The sequence below is a fragment of the Protopterus annectens genome, chromosome 6.part0 (assembly GCF_019279795.1).
Source record: "Protopterus annectens isolate FY-2018-M chromosome 6.part0, PAN1.0, whole genome shotgun sequence".
NCBI lineage: Eukaryota > Metazoa > Chordata > Ceratodontiformes > Protopteridae > Protopterus > Protopterus annectens.
In genome coordinates this window covers 1,200,474,244-1,200,492,222 of record NC_056737.1, presented here as the reverse complement: position 1 = coordinate 1,200,492,222, position 17,979 = coordinate 1,200,474,244, and the positions used below count along the sequence as shown (strand labels likewise).

At 42.4% G+C, this 17,979-nt stretch overlaps 1 protein-coding gene across 5 annotated transcripts in view; it reads right to left on the bottom strand.

Annotated features, from left to right (window-relative positions):
- The window catches only part of LOC122804756 (sodium channel protein type 2 subunit alpha-like), a 2,239,151-nt gene that overhangs the window by 1,025,099 nt on the left and 1,196,073 nt on the right, over nucleotides 1-17,979 (bottom strand). For all 5 annotated transcript variants that reach the window (XM_044074821.1, XM_044074820.1, XM_044074819.1 and 2 more), the window contains exon 12: nucleotides 9,306-9,596. In XM_044074821.1, the coding sequence (XP_043930756.1) occupies nucleotides 9,306-9,596 (291 nt within the window). The remainder of the gene's footprint in view (nucleotides 1-9,305; nucleotides 9,597-17,979) is intronic.

Below are 17,979 nucleotides of genomic sequence, written 5' to 3'. Positions count from 1 at the left end.
TAAAGCTGCTTGTGTTAAAAGTGTACCAACAGTGGGTCCTGCTGGACAGAAAAGAAATGGGTCTATTCTACCTCCACGAAAACCCCTTTCAGCAAACTACTGTTCTCCGAAAAAAATCTAACCAGTGATATCTAACTCCCTCGAATGGCCATTCCAGCAAATTTTTTTTCTGGGGAAAAAAACACTTGGCCAACCTAAAACCAGACAAAATTCCAAACCCTTCAAAGTGGGACCCCCAATGTGCCTCCCACACCCCCCCCCTAAGTAAATATACCAACTCTGAAATTGCACTACAGTGGGGGGAAAAGGGCAAATTCTTGATGATGCTTGCTAGAGGAAGACAGAATGATTGATATGTTTTGGAGCTATTTGTGGGAAAGCAGATTTCAGGGAAAGTGTACAGCAATAGGAAACATCGGGGTAAAGTCAATAAAGAATAGTTGGGAATAATGTCTTTATGGACTGGGGAGAGCTCAAAAAGAGGACACAGTGTAATGCAAGTATAGATATTACCAACGCACAGAGTTGGAAGGCCAAGAAAGAGGAATTTAATAAAGTAGCATAGCTACACTACTATGAGCTGACGTCCTTTCTTGTATGAACGTCTTAACTTTGCATCCACTGAGTGCCAGGACTGGCTCTGGCTACCACATGACCCTGAAAGGATTGAAGTGGGTAGTTAGGGAATGAATGAGCAAAGCTACATTAAAAAAGTTAATAAAATACTAAAAAATGAAAAAGGGGATTTATGTAATTATGAAATGATAGGAAGTAGGATGATTCTGCAGGACTGATGTGTGATAGTGACAGTAATGAATAATACTAAATTGTATTGTACACAAAGGCAAAAAGGGAAAAACAGAGTATAGAAAGAAAAAGAATGTTATGCATTCCTTTTATCCACATTATTTCATTTATTATGTCTTTTTTGCTGTATCATCTTGTAAGCAGATGTTTATTGCTGTTTTACTATGTCATGTTAATAAATCTGCTTTAGAAATCATTTTTAATGTTTCATATTTGTAGTAGCTTTTTATGCAAAACTTGAGATTTTCTCTCTGGACCTCTGCTGAAAATGGGTACCTTCGAGCCCAGTCAGACTTTCCTGGTAAACAATTGAAAATAAATAAAATACATACATAAATAAATAGCAGAATGATAAGGGGTGCAAGGAGAGCACTTTCAGACACACACACACCTTAGAACTTCAGACTAATACAAACTGTTAAATGAACAACTGTTAAATTTCAACATTTGGCTAAGTTTCTGGTGTCATTCAAAGGGGATCCAATGTCTGTCTGCCTGGGATGACATGCTCGACAAGCCACGCTGCTTCGCTAGAGATGGCTTGCACCTGTCACCCTTAGGCCTTCGAATACTTGCCAAGGCTCTTGCCACCCACATCGTGCCTTTTTTAGGCAAGGCTCAAAAGACAAACCCACTGTCATAAATAGCACAAGTAACAAAAAACTGAGGGTAATGCTACTCAATGCCAGAAGTCTAAACCTCAAAATGCATGCACTCGAGGCACTCCTCAGTATGGAGAAAATCGATATATGTGCAGTAACAGAAACCTGTTTTAAGGCTCCAGAGATCACCGCAGCACTACCAGGCTACAACTCATACCATACATTTCGGCCACAGAACCCAAACTGAAATACAAAAGGCGGGGGCGTATCCATATTCATCAAGGATACCCACACGTCCAGGTTAGTGGTACAGCATGATGCTTCAGAGATCATTCACGTGCAACGAACAATGGGCAAAACTGCAATTCAAATTGTAGCTTGCTACAGATCACCCACCGTGTCCTAGGACCCCCATTCCGCATTTCTGGAAACATTGGGCAACATAAAGGCCCTACCAAACACCCTAATATTGGGTGATTTCAATTACCCAAACATTAACTGGGAGAACTACTCAAGTACTAACTCCCTTGCCCAACTTTTCCTAGAATTTATAAACTCAAATGCCCTGGTTCAACTGGACACTCCCACCAGAGGTGACAACATATTGGACCTGGTCATCACCAACATGGGCGACCAGTGTTCCACACCAGAGGTCAACCCCTTGCTGGTTAGATCTGACCATAAACAAATCACTTTCGATATCCATATTCCGCCTCCACCCCCGGACAAGAAAGCCACCATGAAAAACTTTTCAAAAGCAAACTTCACGTTACTTAAGACCGAGGTGGAACGTTTCAAAGCCCCCATGCTGAAGGATAACACTGTCCAAACTGCAAAATCATTTACTAATGCATTCTAAGGGCAGTTACAAGAATGCATGGATCGTGCCATCCCAAGCAAAACCAAGACTCACTCCTCCAAGAAAAGGAAACCAGTCTGGTGGACTCCTGCCATAAACAAGCTATACAACAGAAGGAGGAAACTAGTACAGAAAAAAGTAAAATCCCAAGAAGGGAAGACATCTCTGATCAGTATCAGCAAGAAACTACGATCCCTCATAAAATCATCCAAGGTGAGCTTTGAACGAAAAATTGCCAAGGACTCCAATGATAACCACAAGGCATTCTTTAGCTATGTCAAGAATCTAAATGGCAATGCTCAGATCTGCTCAGAGTTAGTGCAGAATGGCACAAAATACACTGAACTGACCGATATCGCCAGCATCCTGGCAGACAGGTTCAGTGCAAATGTCACCTCCCTCTCACCCCCAAAAGGGCCCATAACCATACCAGAAGAATATAGAGTCCCTGAAATCACAGACACTCAGGTTAAAACAGCCCTCTCCAAAGCCAAAAACTCAGCATCAATGGAACTGGACGGTGTCCCAGGCTGCATCCTACACGAGCTCAAAGACGAACTAACCCCTTACCTAAACACACTGTTCAAACTCAGCCTTTCTACAGGCTACATACCCACAGAGTGGCGCACAGCAACGGTTATTCCGCACCACAAAGGTGGAGCCAAAACAGACCCTGGGAACTATCGCCCTATAAGCCTGACTAGCTTGTTCTGCAAGGCTATGGAGCACATCATCATGGCACTCATTAACAGAGACATTGGGAACCTCCAAACACTGGACCCTACCCAGTTTGGCTTTAAGGGAAGATCATGCCTCCTAAACCTGGTGGAGTTCTTTGAGACAGTTACCAAGGCTATAGATGAGGGAAAGGTGGTACACACAGCCTACCTAGACCTCACTAAGGCCTTCAACACCATTCCCCATTTTGGCATTATAGACAAGCTCACCAGCCTGAATATAAACCCCTACGTCACAAGATCGGTTGCCAACTGGCTCACGGACAGAACCCACATGGTGACAGTTACGGAAGCTAGGTCCATCTCTAAACCAGTTACAAGTGGTGTTCCCCAGGGTTCAGTCCTAGGACCCCTTCTGTTCGGCATATACTTCTCAGAGGTACAGGCAAGCACAGTAGGTCTATGGCTGACCAAGTTTGCAGACGACTGCAAACTAGGGGCTATAATTGACTCTCCGGCTAACACAGATATCCTCCAATCCTCCAAAAGGGTCTCACTGAGACGCATACCCAGTGTCAAAATCATGGCCTCAAGCTAAATGCCAAAAAGTGCACAGTCATCCCCTTTGGAAAAAACAAAGTACGCACAAACTACCACATCGGTGGCAGTCCCCTAAATACAGAAGATGTAATAAGGGATCTGTAGTAATCTCACCTTTGATAATCACATTGCCAAAGTGGTTAGAAAATCCTTCTACGTGGCCCAACTAATCACAAAAGGGTTCGCATCCATATCAAAAGAGGTCATTGTGCCCCTCTAATTATCACTCATCAGACCCATCTTAGAGTACAACGCCCTATTTGGGATTTACCTTACAAGACACCTGCAACAGCTAGAAAGACCACAGAAATACCTCACCAAGAGGATCAATGGCCTCAAACAGATGCCCTATGCAGCTTGACTGAAGAAACTTCAGTTGTACTCGGTTGCATACCGCCTACTCAGAGGTGATCTTTGCCTGACATACAAGGCCATGTCCAACCCAGAATTGATGGACATGCTCCACCTAAAGAAAACCTTATCCCATCGAGCCACACGCTCTAGGGATCTAAACCTCACAACAACAATAAATAGGACGTGCTGGAGGGATAGATTCCTGTCCCAGAAACTTCCCATGCTTTGGAACAAGATCCCAATCTACATTAGGCAGAGCTCCTCGCTAACACTCTTCAAAAGAAACCTTGACGAATGGATGGGAAAAAGAAAGTTTACCTCGGGGATCACTTCAGTGGCTCTGCTGGACAGAGGCACAGGGAACTAATCTAAGAGGACGGCGAAAGCCAACACATTCTGGCTAGGCTTATAAATGCCTTCGGGCAGATAGCCTAGTACCCACCTATGAACCTGTGAACCTAAGAACCATGTGTATAGCAGATTAAAAAAGAAAAAAACAAGGGGCACTTTCACTTTGCTCCTTGTAGTATTTTCTACTACTTCTTCTACTACAGATTGCTTACATCTATTTTAGGCTGTGTCCCAAAGACAAGTCTTCCTACATAAAAGATCTGTCAAAAAGCAAATTGAAGGTTATGCTGTTTAACGCTAGGAGCTTTAACCTGAAAATGCACTCACTGGAGGCTGTCCTCGCACTGGAAGGTGCCAATGTCTGTGCAGTCACTGAAACTTGGTTCAGGGCTACAGAGAGCACCCCTGCCTTACCAGGCTATACCTCATTCCACATATTCCGACCTCAAAATGAGGTCGGGAAGACTAAGGGTGGTGGAGTCTCTGTCTTCACTAAGGACAGGCACACCTCCAGAATTGGTTTGCCAGCATGACACACTGGAATTACTCGAGGTGCAACTGACAATTGGAAAGACACCCATCCAAGTTATAGCCAACTATAAACCCCCCTCCATGACTCAGGACACCCACTCCTCCTGCCTAGACCTACTTGACTCAATCAATGTACCCCCTAACACCCTGATCCGGATTCACTTCAAAAGCTCAAAATACTGAAATCTCGAATTTGAGTATCTCGAGCCCAAGAAGTGAAATCCACAAAACAGCGAAAACTGAACACCACGGAATTCAAAACCTCAAATACCGGAAGTTTTGAATTTCGCGGTTTTACTACACACACACACACACACACACACACACACACACACACACACACACACACACTTAAATGAATGCATAACCATAGCGGATCTTTAGAAGCGTGAAATTCAAAACCTTCGAATTTCGCGCTTCTAAACTTTTGCTATTATGTGGATTCGGCTTCTTGGGCTCGAAATACTGAAATTCGAGATTTCAGTATTTCGAGCTTCTGAATGGAACCCCCTGAACCTTGGTGACTTCAACTACCCACCGTAGACTGGGTGAACTATTCCTGCACTAATGCACTCATCCAGTGATTCCTTAACTTCATCAATTCTAACGCACTAGACTAGCTTGTCTCATCCCCCACAAGAGGAGATAACATTCTGGACTTGGTTCTCACCAACATGGGCGACCACTGCACCACTCCCATAGTATGTTCTTCCCTGGTGAGATCAGATCATCGCTCTGTCTCATTTGAAGTTTCTGTCCCACTCAACCCCCCCCCCCCCGCCATAACCAAGCTAAAAATCTTCTCAAAAGCTGACTACAACCTCCTAAGGGAGGGTATCAGTAGTTTCACACCCCCCCCCCCCCACAGAGGATGCAGAAAACTGCTGAACAGTATGCCAATGTAGTATACAAACATCTGTACAACTGCATGGATTAAGCCATACCCAACAGAACTAAAACCTGCTGTGCAAGGAAACACAAACCTGTCAGGTGGACATCCTCTATCAACAGGCTTTACAACGAAAGGAATAAACTGTTGTCCAAGGGTAAAAAGGAACAAATTCCAAATTGGAAGAACTCCCTCCTGAGCCTCAACAAGCAAATTATATCTCTAGTGAAAACCTCCAAAGCCAATTATGAAGTAAAACTAGCCTCCAAAACAAAGGGAAACTGCAAAGCCTTCTTCAGTTACATCAGGAACCTCCATGACAAAGCCCAGGTTTGTTCCCAATTAGTACTTAATGGTACCACTTACACTGATCCTGTTGACTTAGCCAACCTGCTAGCATATAGGTTCTCCGCAAACGTCACCCCCTATTCCCCACAAAGGCCCATTCGACATCCCCGATACTTGTCCCGCACCTCACATCTCCATAGATCAAGTGTTAAAGGCCCTATCCAAGGCAAAGAACACAACTTCCATGGGACCTGATAGTATCACAGGCTGTGTTCTGCACCATCTCTAGCAAGAACTAGCTTTGCCATTGAGCAGCCTATTCAACCACAGGCTAAGTACAGGCTTCATTCCAGCAGAGTGGAGAACTGCCATTGTCATCCCCTTGCACAAAGTTGGTGCCACTACTGATCCTGGAAACTATCATCCCATTAGTTTGACAAGTCTGATCTGTAAAGCCATGGAGTGTATTATTATGGATCTCATAAACAAGGACATAGGCAATCTCCAAGCACTTGACCCACCCAGTTTGGATTCATCAAGGGCAGATCTTGCCTGTTGAAACTGGTTGACTTCTTTGAGACTGTCACCAAGGCCCTGTATGAGGGAAAGTCAGTACATATAGCTTATCTTGACTTGGCCAAGACCTTTGACATAATCCCCCACTCGGGCTTCATCGAAAAGCTAACAGAACTTGGCGTAAATCCCTATCTCATCGGGTGGGTAGCCAGCTGGCTCACTGATAGGACCCACGAGGTCAAAATAGGTGCCTCCACCTCCGACAGCAGACCTGTCACCAGTGGTGTTCCCCAGGGATCTATTCTGGGACCCCTACGGTTTGGCATCTATTTCTCAGAGGACCAGGCAAAGACAAAAGGCCTGTGGCTACCCAAGTTTGTGGATGATTGTAAGCTGGGTGCTGTCATTGACTCCCCAAATGATGTTAACATACTGCAAGGGGGTCTCACAGCAACAAATGAGTGGTGCCAAAGTCATGGCCTTAAGTTAAATTCAAAAAATGTATTATCATACCATTCAGAAAAAACACGGCCCCTACTGATTACCACATCAACAGCTACACCCTAAGCACACAACCTATGGTGAGAGACCCGGATACTCAGGTTGACAACAATCGCACATGCGACCATTATGTAGTGGCAGTGGTAAGAAAAACCTTTTACTTGGTTCATCTCATAAATAAAGGGATTGCACCCAGAAAAAAGAAAGTTATTTCCTCTCTGTACTCCTCCCTCATTAGGCCAATAATTGAGTATAACGCCCCATTTATGTACCTCCCCAAACACCTGCACCAACTGGAAAGGCCACAGAAATACCAAGAGAATCAATGGCCTCCAACATCTGTCCTATGAGGACAGGCTCAAATCCTTATCACCTTAATCAATATCATACAAATTGCTCCAAGGTGATCTGTGTCTCGCCTACAAGGCAATATCGGACCCTGCCCTACTAGAGATGCTCCACATTAGTAAGTCTAACTCCTTCCGCATTAGCCGCTTGAAAGGCTTAAATCTAATTTTTTTCCTGTGGCTGTCCTGTTTTCTTCTATAGAAAACCTGTTCAAGATGCAACATTAATTTTATTTTGCTTTTGTTCCCAGAAATCTGCATCTCTCACCCCCTAGAGGGCCCATCTCTATACTGGAAGAATGCAAAGTTCCTGTAATCATGGCTGCACAGGTAAGAAACACACTCTCCAAAGCCAAGAACACAGCATCCATGGGACCTGACAATATCCCAGGCTGCGTTCTACATGAACTACAGAGTGAACTGGCACCCTACCTAAGTACCATGTTCAGTCATAGCCTCACCTCAGGCTTTGTGCACACTGAATGGCGCACCCCGACGGTTATCCCACTCCACAAAGGGGGAGCCACGACGGGCCCTGGGAACTACCGCCCCATTAGCCTGATGAGCCTGGTCTGCAAGGCCATGGAACGTATCATCATGGAACACATAAACAAAGATATTGGCAATCTCCAAACTCTGGACCCTACCCAGTTCGGGTTTGTAAAAGGCAGATCATGTTTCCTAAACCTGATTGACTTCTTTGAAGCAGTCACCAAAGCCATAGATGAGGGTAAGGTAGTTCACACAGCTTATCTAGATCTCGCCAAGGCTTTCGACACCATCCCCCACTCTGGAATTATAGATAAGCTCACTAAACTAGGTATAAATCCCTATGTCACAAGACGGGTTGCCAACTGGCTCGCAGACAAAACCCACACTGTGAAAGTAGCAGACTCCAAATCCAACTTCAGACCAGTGACAAGTGGAGTAGCACAGGGTTCAGAAGGTCTTTGGCTAACAAAGTTTCCAGATGACTGCAAACTAGGAGCCATAATCAAAACTCCTAACGATGTGAACATACTACAAAAGGGTCTCACTGAGACAGATGCCTGGTGTCAAAGCCATAGCCTGAAGCTCAATGCCAAAAAGTGTATTGTCATCCGCTTTGGTAAAAACTCTTTACCCATGAACTACCACAGAAGTGGTAGTCTACTTAACGCCGAAAGTGTGACCTTGGGACACAGGTGGACAGTAGTCTCTCCTTTGATAATCACATCGCCACAGTGGTCAGGAAATCCTTCTATGTGGCTCACCTCATCACAAAAAGTTTTCCATCCAGAAAAAAAGAGGTCATTGTTCCCCTCTACTCATCACTCATTAGACCCATTATAGAGTACAACGCCCCTTTCAGTATATACCTCACAAGACATCTACAACAACTGGAAAGGCCCCAGAAATATCTCACAAAGAGGATTACTGGCCTCAAACAGATGCCCTACGCAGACCGTCTCAAAAAACTCCAGCTTTACTCCTTCACATATCGCCTACTCAGAGACGACCTCTGCCTAACATACAAAGCTATGTCAAACCCAGAGCTATTGGACATGCTCCATTTAAAGAAATCCCAATCCCTCTGAGCTACACGCTCTAGGGATCTAAACCTTGTCGCCACAATAAACAGAACATGCTGGAGGGATAGATTCCTGTCCCAGAGACTTCCCATACTCTGGAACAGACTACCTATCTATGTCAGAGAGCTCCTCATTAACACTCTTCAAGAAAAATCTTGATGATTGGATGGGAAATAGGAAATTCACCCCAGGGATCACTTTTGTGGCTCTGCTCGACAGGGGCACAGGAAAATAATTTTCTTGGGTGGCGAAATCCAGGGTACCTTTTTGGCTAGGCTTATATAGGCCCTAGGGCTCATAGCCTAGTACCTACCTATGAACCTATGAATATTCATGAAATGATCACCCTTGTTTTCAAGTTGAAATACTGCAGCTTAGGGTAGTTATCAAAATCAAATGAAAACATGGATACCTGATGAGAGGGATATTTCTTTTCATATGACAGCTTGCTTCCATCTATGGAAAACCTGAATCCTCTTTTCTTGATACTGCTCTCTGATTCTGATTTGGGAAATTTCTCATTGTCTATTTTTTCTTCTCCAGCAGACAGCTCCCTCTGTCGTCTTTTTCTTCTTCTATTCCGTCTTTCCTTAGCACTTTTGGAGCTAAACTTTGACACTTCTGATGAACTTTCAGAAAGTCTGCCCATTGCACTAGCATCCCCCGACTCTGCAGCAGACGCTGCTGCAGCTGCTGCCGCGGCCTGTCATGAAAAGGAAAAAGAAAACAGATTGTTAGTGCATTGTTATCCATATGTCCTGTGATTCGTATCACCTGGACTTATTTAGATTCAGCTGTGTTACTACAAAGTGTGGCATTTTACACGTAGTTATTTATTTATTTATTGACATTTGTTGACCGGGAAAGTCCACTGGGTCAGAAGCCCATTTTCAATGGAGGCCCTGGGAGAAAAGCTCCACATTTAATCAAATATTATACAGAACAAATACAAAGTGAAACACATATACATACATAAGCATAGGGTGGGAAGTAAATAGTATACAAGTTAATACATATTGTCAGACTGTATGGATACGTAATAACATACTTTCAATCCACAAGAAAGTAATCATAATCCATAGTAAATTGCACATATCGTAAGCAGGAGAAACAGTCATATAGATGAGGAAGAAAAAAATTAAACCGAGGGTTAAAGAGTAGAATCTGAGTAGGTAAGTGTGTGAGGTTAAGGGGACTTGCACGGTATTTCACAGGTATAGCTGGGATTATTTAAATAGTGGGTTTTTTGTGCAGCTTTAAAGGCTATTAGGGAGTCAAGTTGAGTAATATATGAGGGAAGGCTATTCCATACTTTGGCAATGTTGTAGGAATATAGGCATTCTCCTGCTCTTGTTGGGTTAGCTACATTTGAAAGTGTCTTTTCTGAAGACTCGAGGATTCTAGTTGGGGTGTATGTGTGTAAGATAGACTGGACTGCAGGACAGCTATCAGGTTTGAAAATTAGCTTATGAGCAAGTGTTAATTGAGTATAATAGAGATAGAGGTGAGATTCAAGCCAGGACAGGTCTGAGATAGCTTTACAGTGATGTGAGCGGATGGACATGTTAGAGGTGAATTTTGCTATCTTGTAGTAGCACGATTGCAGCTTATTACTGAGGGATGTATGGGGGATGGTGAAAATGGGGCTTTCATACAAGAGGGATGGGATAAGCAAAGTGTTTGCTAGTTCTATCGTATTTTGTTTACCTAGGTAGAGTTTATGTCGGTATAGTCTGCCAAGTTTTAAATTTTTTTCAAAAGAGAGTTTGTTATCAATAGTGGTTCCTAAAAGTTTTGCAGATAGCATGTGTTCGATTTCTGTAGTATGTGAAAAATCTTGAATTCTGCAGCAGGAAGTTTTGATGAAAATAGTAACAATTTAGTTTTTTTGGGGGTTCAGCATTAATTGAGCATCATTTAGCCAGGTTTCTATGGAAGTGAATGCATCTTGGTTGATCTTCTGGAGGTTAGCGAAATTGTTGGAGGAGGTGATAGTTGAATCATCCGCATACTGGATTAATATGCTTTGTTGGGAGGCTTTATTAAGATCAATAATGAATATATTAAAGAGTAGTCGTCCTAAAACGAACCCGATTTGCAGGATACTCTGACTGTTGATTTTGCCATATAACCGATGGTTGTCTATCATTTAGGTAGGAGGAATACCAGGTTAATATGCTTAGAGAGCATTCAAGTTTTTCTAAATATTGTAATAACTTAAGAGTGTGATACTGTGTCAAAAGCAATACCACCTTTGTGTAATGGAGTTATACTAGAAAAAGGTGGGGGACATAAGACTCAGAGATTGAACAATTAATACGAATACTTACAGGGTAAACTATAGCTTTGGCAGCAAGTTGTAAGTATTCTTCTTTTGGCTTTTCCCGGTTAGGGGGGTCACCACAGCGGATCACCTGTCCACTCATGATTGGCAGTGGAGTTTTACAGTGTCGAGTTGAAAGCCCAACACCCAACCTTCCACAGAAGGCACACACATGCACGCACTCACGTCTAGGGTCAAATTAGAGTGTCCAATCCACCTACAGCATGTCTTTGGGATGTGGGAGGAAACAGGAGCACCCGGAGGAAACCTACATGACCACAGGGAGGAAATGCAGACTCCGCACAGAAGGCACCCCAGCCGAGGATTGAACCGGACAACCTCTTGCTGTGAGGCAGCAACACTAACCTCTGCATCACCGCGGCCGCCCCTAGCAAGTTGTAAGTATTCAGGTGGTAAATTATCAGTGGAGAGTGAGCAGGGCTTTAGTTTGGTTAGCAATTTTAGAATTAGGGATGTAGGTACTGGTTGTAGTGAAAAAGGAGGATTGGGTGGATTATGTTTAGATTAAACCATAGTGTGTATAGAGGTAGTTATGGGGTCTATTTGTGTGGTATATTGGGAATTAGGGTTGCTTTTTGCAGATGAATCTTTGACTAGTTTTTGAATGGTGTCAATGAAATGGGTGTTAAATATTTGTACTATCTGGTGAGGGTCTTTGTCAGTAGAGGGTGATAGATTTTGAATTTTACCTGGATTCAGCAGGGAGGAGTCAGATTTCTAGAATTTCTTTGGATTATTACTTCGGGAGGATGGTTGTGAGGAGAAATACGTTTTCATATCAGTTATGGTAAGTTTTTTTGTAGTATTTTGAAGTTGTTTATAATGTTCATTTGCTTGTGTTCTACATTTTTCCATATTTTCCAGGCTTTGTCTCTAGACAGCAGGGTTTGTTTAGTTTGTTTTGTTAGCCAGTGGGCATGGTTAGGTTTTGTTTGTTTTATACAAAGAGGTGCTATGTTATTTAATGTGCTAAGAAAGGTGTTATTGAAATAATGTACAGAGTCTGCATGTCCTCCCCGCGGTCAAGTGGCATCCGAAATACATGCGTAGAATGGGCGTGCTTTCGCTGAAGGTTGGACATCGAGCTGGCACCTCGACAACCGTAAAAAATCTACTGCCGATCGTTAGCGGACCGGAGTTCCGCTGTGGTGACCCCTAACCGGGAAAAGCCAAAAGACGAACAACATCATCCAGATACAGCGTTTTTATTGGGGGTCCAGTTTTGAGCTTGTAGGGTATTGATAAATATGTTTTGATCAAAGTGGGCAAGGTTCCTGGTAGTTTTGTGTGTGTGAGGTTTGGGGATTTGTATCTGGGTTCTATGGGTGTAAGTAGGTAGGTGGTCACTTAAAATGTCTGGGAAGGTGCCGGTACTGGAGCAGTAGTGGGGATGAGATACTAGAATCCAGTCTAATGTAGATTCTACTTGGGTATTTAAAGCACGTGCAGGTTCTGTGATAAGTTGTGTGACACTGTGGTGGTTAATCCTGGTAGCAGGAGCTTTGGAAGTTAGGTTTTACCAATTAATGTCAGTGTCTCCTAGAAAAATAGTTTCTTGGGAAATATTTTGATTAATCCAACATAGGAAGTCTTCCAAAGGGGGGATGTTTAGACCTGAGGGGAATGTAGATAATGGCAATGCGGAGTTTTTTATTAGGGTTTATATGAAGGGATGTTATTAGGATTTCCATACTACTGAAAGTGGGGACAGGTTTTGGATGAATATTTATTGTTAATGAGTCTCGATAAATTAAGGCTACACGTCTACCTTTTTTTATGGGGTCTGTCATTACGAAGAATGTTGTAACTTGGTGGAAGAATTTCGGTTTCGGATATATGTGTTTTAAGCCAGGTTTCAGTTATTGCTGTTATGTCTGGAGAATGATGACAAAGCCAAAACTGGAATTCAGTAATTTTGTTCCAGAGGCTTCATGAATGGATTGTTACAGAATATAAGTCATGGGTTTTAGAGGACTGAGCGTTTTTTGGCAAGTTATTTGGACCAGGACTGGGGTGGACATCTCCACATTGAGTTAATGCTAGGAGAAAATGTAATAGTGTCTATAGTTGGAGTGTTTTTAGCAAATGTATATGTGGATAGTGTTGTGTTAATTTCAGTTTAGTATTTGTGGGGGAAAGTTGTGATTTGGTTAGGTATGGGGCATTGCTTACTAATAGGGATGGTGAGATGATGGAGTAACTATTTAAATTGTGTTGTAAATGTGTAGCTGGTGTTACTGATGTTGGAGGAGATGTATTTAATCTGGAGTGTATGGTGGTGGAGAGGGATAATAAGAGTAGAAAAGTAGTAAGGACAAGTGAGATAAATAAGAGTCTTAGTAAGTAATTCATATTGGATTATAGGGGTTAGAGCTGGTTGTATATGCTAAAAGAGGTGGTGGAAAGTGTGTTACAGGAGGAGGTGTGACAGGAGGAGAAGAGAGGTTGTTAATGATATGAGGTATGGTATTGGTCAAGGGGGAGAGAGGGTGGAGTTACAGGAAGTATAAATGTAATGAAAGAAGGCATGGGAGGGAATGAGGGTAGGGTAGGGGAGTGGAGTGGAGCCCGAGCGAAGGGAGAGTGGAACAGAGCAGCATGAGCAACGGACTATAGTGTCCCAGAAACAATCATCCAATTACATGTCAGGACAGGTAAGCACGGATGCCTTGGGAATCAGTTTAGTAGGTTACAGCAGACCTAAACAGATTACATTGGAGAATAACAATAAAGAGAAGAAATAGAGCCTGGATAGTGACTTTGGAAGTAAAGTCCTAAATAGCAGCAGAATAGCAAAAAAAGAACAGGTTAAAGAGAGTACCATAAATTGGGGAGGGGGTTCCAGTAATGAGCTGTCTCGTGCAACCAGATAGGCCAACAATTTGTAATAAAGCTGGAGGGTATTAAAAACGGGTCTATATTAGATGAACAAATGCCTAAAATGTCGAGTACGACATGCTCGACAGCTTTTAAGCAAAAAGTTCATCTAAGCGAAACCCCATAATGTTGAAACAAAGAGTTGCGAAAACTTATAGTTGGCCAGCCATCAGAAATCCGACAGCTGGTAGTTAAAATGTACTGTACACCATTAACCCCCCTCCCCCATAAAAAAACAACAACAAAAATAAAACAAATCAACAAAATAAAGTGCAGGGGTTTGCCCCCCCACACACCCCCCAACATGGGGCACTATGTCCCCCATACCCCCCTACTTAAATATACCAACTCTGAGATCGCACCACAGTGGATGACTGTCATAACATTACACAGGGTGAACGACGAGACCGCACTACAGTGGAGGACTGTAAGAATGACTAGACAAGGTTGGCTTCCTGACAGCTGGCCAACTATAATTTTTCAAAACTCCTTGTTTCGACATTTTTAGATTTTGCTTAGACGAACGTTCGCTTAAAAGCTGTTGTGTATGTCGTACTCAACATTTTGAGAGTTCATGCATCTAATAGGGAACCTTAAAAACTAAAACATATACTGTAGACTTCTAATTTAGAAGGGTTTGTAAAATAATTCAGCCCTTTTATTGAAAGATGTAATCACAGGGTTCTGTGCAAGTGAAAAGCTACCACCAGTGCTTCGGTACTGAACGGCACTCACAATAACCACATGGATAAGTCCAGGGCTACAATAGACAAAAAAATAATAATAAGTATAGACAAAGTAGAAAAAGTGCTAATAATTAATCAAAGAAGGAGATAAAGTATAGCAATGTAACAGATACAAGTAACAGCAGATACCTAGAGCAGCGAAAAATACAAAAAGCAATCTGTCATAAGTGTACATACATCATAGACACTGGATTAAAACAAGTTAGAATTTAACATGTATGAATAGTTGTGTAACAATAACAATTCCCTCACAGATATACTAATGAAAAACAAAAAGTAGCATACAGGACCCCACAGCTAAGAATTAGTGCCTTTACACAATTATAAATATACATCTGAATTAAAGACGGTAATCTTAACAATTCAACTGAATTCAACAGTTGTTTGTCTTTTTGGCTTTTCCCGGTTAGGGGTCGCCACAGCGGAACTCTGGTCTGCTAATGACTGGCAGTAGATTTTTATGGTGCCGAGTTGCCAACCCGACGCCCAACTTTCAGCAAAGGCACGTCCATTCGCGCATGTCTTTCGGTGGCCACTCGACCGCAGGGAGGACATGCAGGCTCCAAACAGAAGGCACTCCAGCCGAGAATCGAATGGGAGAACCTCTTGCTGTGAGGCAACAATGCTACCGCTGTACCACCGAACTCAACAGTAGTTTAGCAAAAACAGCAGATCAGGTATTAAGTGAAAAAATATGAGCTTTCTTTTTAACACAGACAACATAAGCACACAGCCGATAAGCTCTTAAAAAATCCAGAGTATTACACTTCTGGACATAGAACGTATTGCAGCAACTACTACAGCATAGTGCTTTGTAGGAGTTCCTATGCAGCTAAAGACCCAAACTTTTGGGACACAGAATATAAATTATTATGACCAGTCACTTGACTATGGCCATGTATTTATTTATTTATTTAGCCCTCTTCACCACTTCCCCAGTCCCTTCCTGACTGCCCTTACCATATGTTTTTTTGCTCCCTTCACCTTTAAGATCCCATTTACCCTGTAATAGTGATCCCAGGTGCATGCCTTCACTGAACAGGATAACTCCTTAAAGGCAGAGTATAACTACTACTTTATCTAAAGTAAGAACTGAAATGTGTATAAGGGATAAGTCAGCAGTTACTGGAAACCATTTATTTTACATTTATTTACCAGGAAACTCCAACTGGAAACGTCCTTTTTCAGCTGTGGCCTGAGGGGAAAAACTCCACTTAACAGAACTACATACATAAAATATGGAAAATACCTAAAATACAAAATGATAAACCTATATCTATATATATGTCTATATATATATGTCTATATATATATATATATATATATATATATGTCTATATATATATATATATATATATATATATATATATATATATATCTATATCTGTATATATATATATATATATATATATATATATATACACACACAAACAGCCAACTCATCAAAATACATGTGATTTAGAGTATATTTAGAGATTATTCAGGTATTTTCTGTTAGTAACTCCTCAGGGGAGGAGATGGTAGTAAATCTGTAGCTGAGTTGTTAGAGATGAAAGTAAGGTTTAGGGTAGTGGACAAGAGTTAGTCAGGATTAGTACATGAACATAACCAAGTATTAGTCAGGTAAGTGTTTAGATTACTTTTGAACTGAGCCAGTGAAGAATTAGATGATATGTAGGAGGGCAGTGTGTTCCATATTTTTTATATGAAGTTGGAGAACAGGGAATCACTTGCTGTGTTCCTGGATTTAGTTACCTCAAGAAGAAATTTGTTGCTGGAGCGAAGAGACCTGTTGATAGAATAAGGGAATAATAGATTTTGGAGGTGTGTGTGTGGGGGGGGGGGGTTGTCTGGCAGGTATAGGATTTTATGGGCTATAGTTAGTTGATTGTCTAGCAGGGGGTGTGGACGTTCCAGCCATTTAAATTGTTTTAGAGCAGTACAGTGTTGAGACCTCCATGGAGTGTCTGTGGTGAACCTAGCTATTTTGTTGCAACAGGATTCGAGTTCCACTAATTTGGTCTTTCTTCGGTTGCTGAGAATTGGAGAGGCATACAGTAGTGTAGATAGGAGATATGTGCGTGCAATGGTGGACTTAGTGTATTTAGTAAGAAACTGTTTGTTTCTATATAGAACTCCATTTTTTGTGTACTTTCTTTATGGTCTGGAAGATATGTATATCAGGTTTCATATGAGTATCTATCTGTACACCTTGGTGTAAGTAACAGGGAAGATTGTGGTATTATTGCTGGACAGGATAGTGAATGAGGGGTTCGGTGCTCCAGATCTTGTAGGTATGAAAAGCAGGAGTTTTGTTTTATGTGGGCTTAGAATTAGTTGGGAATTGGTGAGCCAGCCTCAACAGAGAGAGAGGATTCTTGAGTTAGTGCATGTAGTTCTTGTATGGAAGAAGCGCATATAAGTGTGGAGTCATCTGATACTACAGTAGCTAGTTGATAGGTATTAATAGAAGCCATGTACACCACGTGCTTCCACATGCCTTTCAGGGAATGCTTGTCACCCCCCCCCCTCCCTGAAACTAAAGATCTGAAGTAGGCAGACTTCATTTGTCTGCAACCTGTGGGTATCGGATCCGACCTCGGATCCGAGCCGGCATTTCAAAAGCTTTAGGCTCCAAGCTCCTAGCTCCTCCCTCTACCCATAATCCCCTGCCAAGCCCTAACTGACCTCAGATTTCATTTGCCGCTTTCAAGTTGCGACGGACTCCTCGAGCTCCTGGTTACAGATAAGCATTTTGACAGAAAATTTTGAAAAACTTTAACTTTTTTAATTTAATTAGTTAGAAGTGTTTGTGTTAGGCTTTCCTCTCTCTATCTTTTAATTTTTTCTCAGGTTTTGCGTAGTTTGTGTGTGTGTGTGTGTTTTAGGCCTGTTAGGGCTTAACATGTCTGAAGCCCATAAGGCAGTATTCTCTAAATGTACCGAGTGTGGCCATAAGCTGTCCCCAGCGGATGGCCACACTCGGTCATCTTGGGGTTGAACACCTGTCATCTGGTTGTACCATTTGTGCAGGGTTCAACCCCCAAGCTTTAAGGGAGCGGAGGTCGAAGCTTGTTCTGGCGGGACTTCTCCCTCCAGATGCGGCTCCGGCCTCTGCC